The sequence below is a fragment of the Belonocnema kinseyi genome, chromosome 9 (assembly GCF_010883055.1).
Source record: "Belonocnema kinseyi isolate 2016_QV_RU_SX_M_011 chromosome 9, B_treatae_v1, whole genome shotgun sequence".
Lineage (NCBI taxonomy): Eukaryota > Metazoa > Arthropoda > Insecta > Hymenoptera > Cynipidae > Belonocnema > Belonocnema kinseyi.
In genome coordinates, this window is record NC_046665.1 from 94,195,011 (window position 1) to 94,199,086 (window position 4,076).

The 4,076-nt window shown below is 31.5% G+C and overlaps 1 protein-coding gene across 1 annotated transcript in view; it reads right to left on the minus strand.

The window, feature by feature from the left end:
- Positions 1 to 4,076, minus strand: part of LOC117180639 — an 88,595-nt gene that overhangs the window by 80,972 nt on the left and 3,547 nt on the right. Inside the window, exons 2-3 of the mRNA XM_033373128.1 lie at positions 2,988 to 3,606; positions 2,172 to 2,271 (exon numbers count right to left, since the gene is read on the minus strand). Coding sequence (XP_033229019.1) covers positions 2,172 to 2,271; positions 2,988 to 3,606 — 719 coding nt within the window. The remainder of the gene's footprint in view (positions 1 to 2,171; positions 2,272 to 2,987; positions 3,607 to 4,076) is intronic.

Consider the following 4,076-nt stretch of genomic DNA (forward strand, 5'->3'; position numbering starts at 1 on the left):
AATTTAGTACCAAAAAATACAATTTTTCATTAAATTTTAAGAGTTCTGAACTTAAAAGTTAAATTGCAAAAAGATTAACTTTTAATGAAAAAGATTCATTTAATATAAAAAAAGAAGAGGTATTAACAAAAAAGTTGAAGTTTCAACTAAAAAAATGAATATTCAATCAAATTTAAGAATGCTCTACCCAAAAAATAAATTTTTAAACGTAAAGATTAATTCAGTATAAAAAAGAGTAATTTTTCATAAAATTCAAGAATTTCTTTAAAAATGTTCCTGAAATTTGAAACCCATTTTTTGAAAATGAATCTGTTAACAAAAAGATTAACTTTCTACCGAAAAAAACAATTTTTAACCAAAAAGTTGAATTTTCAACTAAACAAGATGAATTTTTACACAAAACAGTCGAATTTACCACCAAAGAGACCAATGTTCAGTAAAATAAAAAAATTCTCGACCAATAAGTGGAATTTCGAACTACAAAACATGATTTTTTTAAGAAAAAGATTACTTCAATACCAAAAAAGACTAATTTTAAATGTAATTCAAGATTTCCGAATTCAAAAGTTGAAGTTTAAAGTAAAAACATGAATTTTTAAAGAAAACGTTTTATTAACAGCAAAATAGGACGAATATTTAATAAAATTAAAGAATGCTCTACACAAAAATTAAATTATAAAGATAAAGTTTCATACGGAAAAATTCATTTAGCCCCAAAAAAAACGAATTTGTTATGAAATTCAAGAACCTTCAACCAAAAAGTGGAATTTTAAACAAAGAGAGACATTTGTTTTTTAAAAAGTAATTGAACTTTATAACCTACTTGTTAAAAATAGATTTGTAAACAAAAAGATTAATTTTCTACGAAAACCCAAACTTTTAATGAAATTGAAGAATTCTGAACAAACAAAGATGATTCCATCAAATATAAGAAAAACTCGTACCTACCCAAATAATACATTTTTAAACGAGAATATTAATTTAGTAAAAAAGGAGGAATTTTTAATAAAATTGAGGAAAAGATAAACCAAAGAGTCAAATTTTCAAAAATGAAAATTTTTTTAAAATTCTTACAATGTTCTTCGACTTTAAAACCTATTTGTTAACTATGAATCTGTAAACAAAAATATGAATTTTCTACCGGAAAGAACTACCATTTTTGTCCAAGAAGTTGAATTTTCAACAACAAAAAAATGAATGTTTACACAAAAATGAATCATGCACTACAAAAGACGAATTTTTAGTAGAATTTAAAAATTCTCAACCCAGAAGTTGATTTTTCAAGTACAAGTCCAGCATTTAAAAAAAAAATATTCGTTTACTACCAAAAAAAGACCAATTCTTAATATAATGCATAAGTTTTGAACTCAAAAGTTGAAGTTTCAAGTAAAAGATATGAATTTGTAGACAAAAATATTAACTTACCTCAAAAAGATGAATATTCAATCAAATTCAAGAATCTTCTACCTAAAAGTGAAATTTTTAAATAAAAAGATGAGTTTTGAAATGAAAAGATTAACTTAGTTCCAAGAAAGACGAATTTTTAATGAAATTCAAGAATTCTCAACCAAAAGTAGAATTTTTAACAGACATTTTATTCTTTAATTTTTAAAAAAGTAGTTCAATTTTCAAATCAACTAGTTAAAGATGAATCGGTAAATTAAGAGTTCAAGTTTATACGAAAAAAAAATAATTTTAACGAAATTCAAAAAAGATCATTTTTAAGTAAAATGCAAGAATTCTGAACTAAAAAACGGAAGTTTCAATTTAAAAAATGAATTTTCAATCAAAATTAAGAATTCACTACCCGAACGAGAAATTTTTGAACGACAAAATTAATTTAGAAATTAGAAATTAGAAATTTAGAAACAACGAATTTTTAATAAAATTCAAGAGATTTTTACCAAAAAGTTAAATTTTCAAGAAAGATAATATTGAAAACATTTTTTAACTGTACTTATACTTTAAATTTTCGGTACAAAATACAACAGTGGAATTTTAAAATAAAGGATCAATATTTATTATTCTAAATACATATATTTAGATTCACTTATAATATTATAATAAAACATTTGGTCCTTCGATTATTTTTTTCTCTCCGGATCATTGCCGATGCCTACGGTGATGGGCGCATTCATGATCTGTCTTTTTCCCGCGGCCCCGCCAGTTACCGCGGCCTCTCCAGCTTCCCTGCCCCCTCCATTTCCAGCTTCCGCGCCACTTTTTTGGTTTTTTTGTTTCCTCGCACTCTTTGCACTCCCTGGTTGTGATCTAGAATAAACAAAAAATCTTTTGGTCATGTTGCATTTTTATCCAAGAAAGATGAATTTTCAACCAAAACGGATGATTTTTAAATTTTAGAATTCTTTCCAGAGTCCTGAAATTCTTTCAAAAAGTTATACAGCTCATGATGACTTTTGAAAATTGTTCCGGTGTATAAATACTCTGAAAATGGATTTTTCAAAATTGGAGGGTTAAGTTTACGTTCCTCCACACTTTTTGAAAAATGAACTTTTTTTAGAGTTATGGGTAGCATTAGCATAGTTCTACAGTTCCTGATACTTATCGAAAATAATTTCGAAAAATTAGACCTAAAATTTGTTTTTCCAAAGTTGGAGCTAGCCCCCTACTTAAAAAAAATCAACTTTTTCTTCAATATTCCTGTACCCCCGAAAGAGTTTTAAAGTAATACAACAAAATAATTTCGAACAACTTGAAAACTCGAAAGTTACATAATTTGAAAATCAGATAATTTCAGAGTAATTTTTCAAAAGAATAGCTCTCTGAATAGTACAAGAACTGCTTTAGACTTTTAGATATTATGTTGATTGAAAAATGTTACAAGATTTTTTTGTACAACTATTTAGGAAGCAACTAGAACTCTGATCAGAACTCCTGGAATTCTCAAATTTTTGGGTATCTCGAAAGAACTATTTTGACAAATTTGAGCAAAATATTTACAATGTAAAAAAATTTTCAAAAAATACCTTCTGCGCTGGCGCCTCCTGACCGCTCGTCGAAGGGCCCGGCCACATCGTGGGCGCTTGGAAGTGCTGAATCTGCTGGCACGGATAGAACGGAAGTTGAATGTAGGGAGGCTGGATTTGAGCCGGCATCCCGAACTGTACCATGGGGTGGTACGGCGGCATCATTGTAGACATCGGGTATGACCCGGGGAATAGTCCCAATATTTGAGGCTGCACCAGCCTCTCCTCCTGCGCCAGGCGGTTTTCACGAAGGGTGAGCTCCGCCTCCCGCCTGGCCAGCCGTTCTTGTAATGCGATGTTTTCCCGCATAAGATTTTCCACCGCAGGAGGAAGGGCTGATACTTCCTGGGCTCCAGCCTGCTGGAGTCCAGTTGTGGGAACCGTTGTGACAGGAGGAACGGCTGCCTGCTGTACGACTGTGTCCAGGGTTCCAACCTGCTGGAGTCCAGTTGTAGTAGGAACTGCCTCTTGTTGGGACGTGGCAGGGGCAGTGGTTTCCTGCTCAATGCATTCATTGAATGCACTAGCCTGCTGATTTACAATTTCGTCCTTTTTCTCATGAGGCTGCGAATTGCCAGCTCCTCCGCGACCCCCTTTATTCGAGTGACCCCCCCCCCTCCTATTGTTCCCTATAAAATAAAAACAGTTAAATTTGCGACCAACAAGGATAAATTTACAAGCTTTAGGACATATTTCAAATCTTAGTAAAATTTGTGAAACGTTTGGGATATCAATGAAGTCTTTGTAAAATATTTATTATATTTTTTAAATTATTGAAATCTTTGGCACCTAAATACTTTTCGGGATAGACGCGTTGACATGGTCATTTCGAGCCAAAAGGCCTAAATTACTATGTATTTGCATAGCAATGCTATAATGTGCATTTTCTTTAGGATTTTCAGTATTTTTCTTAGTAGGTCGTCCTATTTCATTCTCTGCATGGAGATGTATTTCAGGTATCTAAGGCTCAAAAAACTATTGAGAACTCTGAGACAAATGCGCGCCATAGCGTTGCTACGTTAATACATACACTGTTACCATGACTAACGCAAAAAGTATTAGTTTTACCGACACCATTTGTGGCGTGGA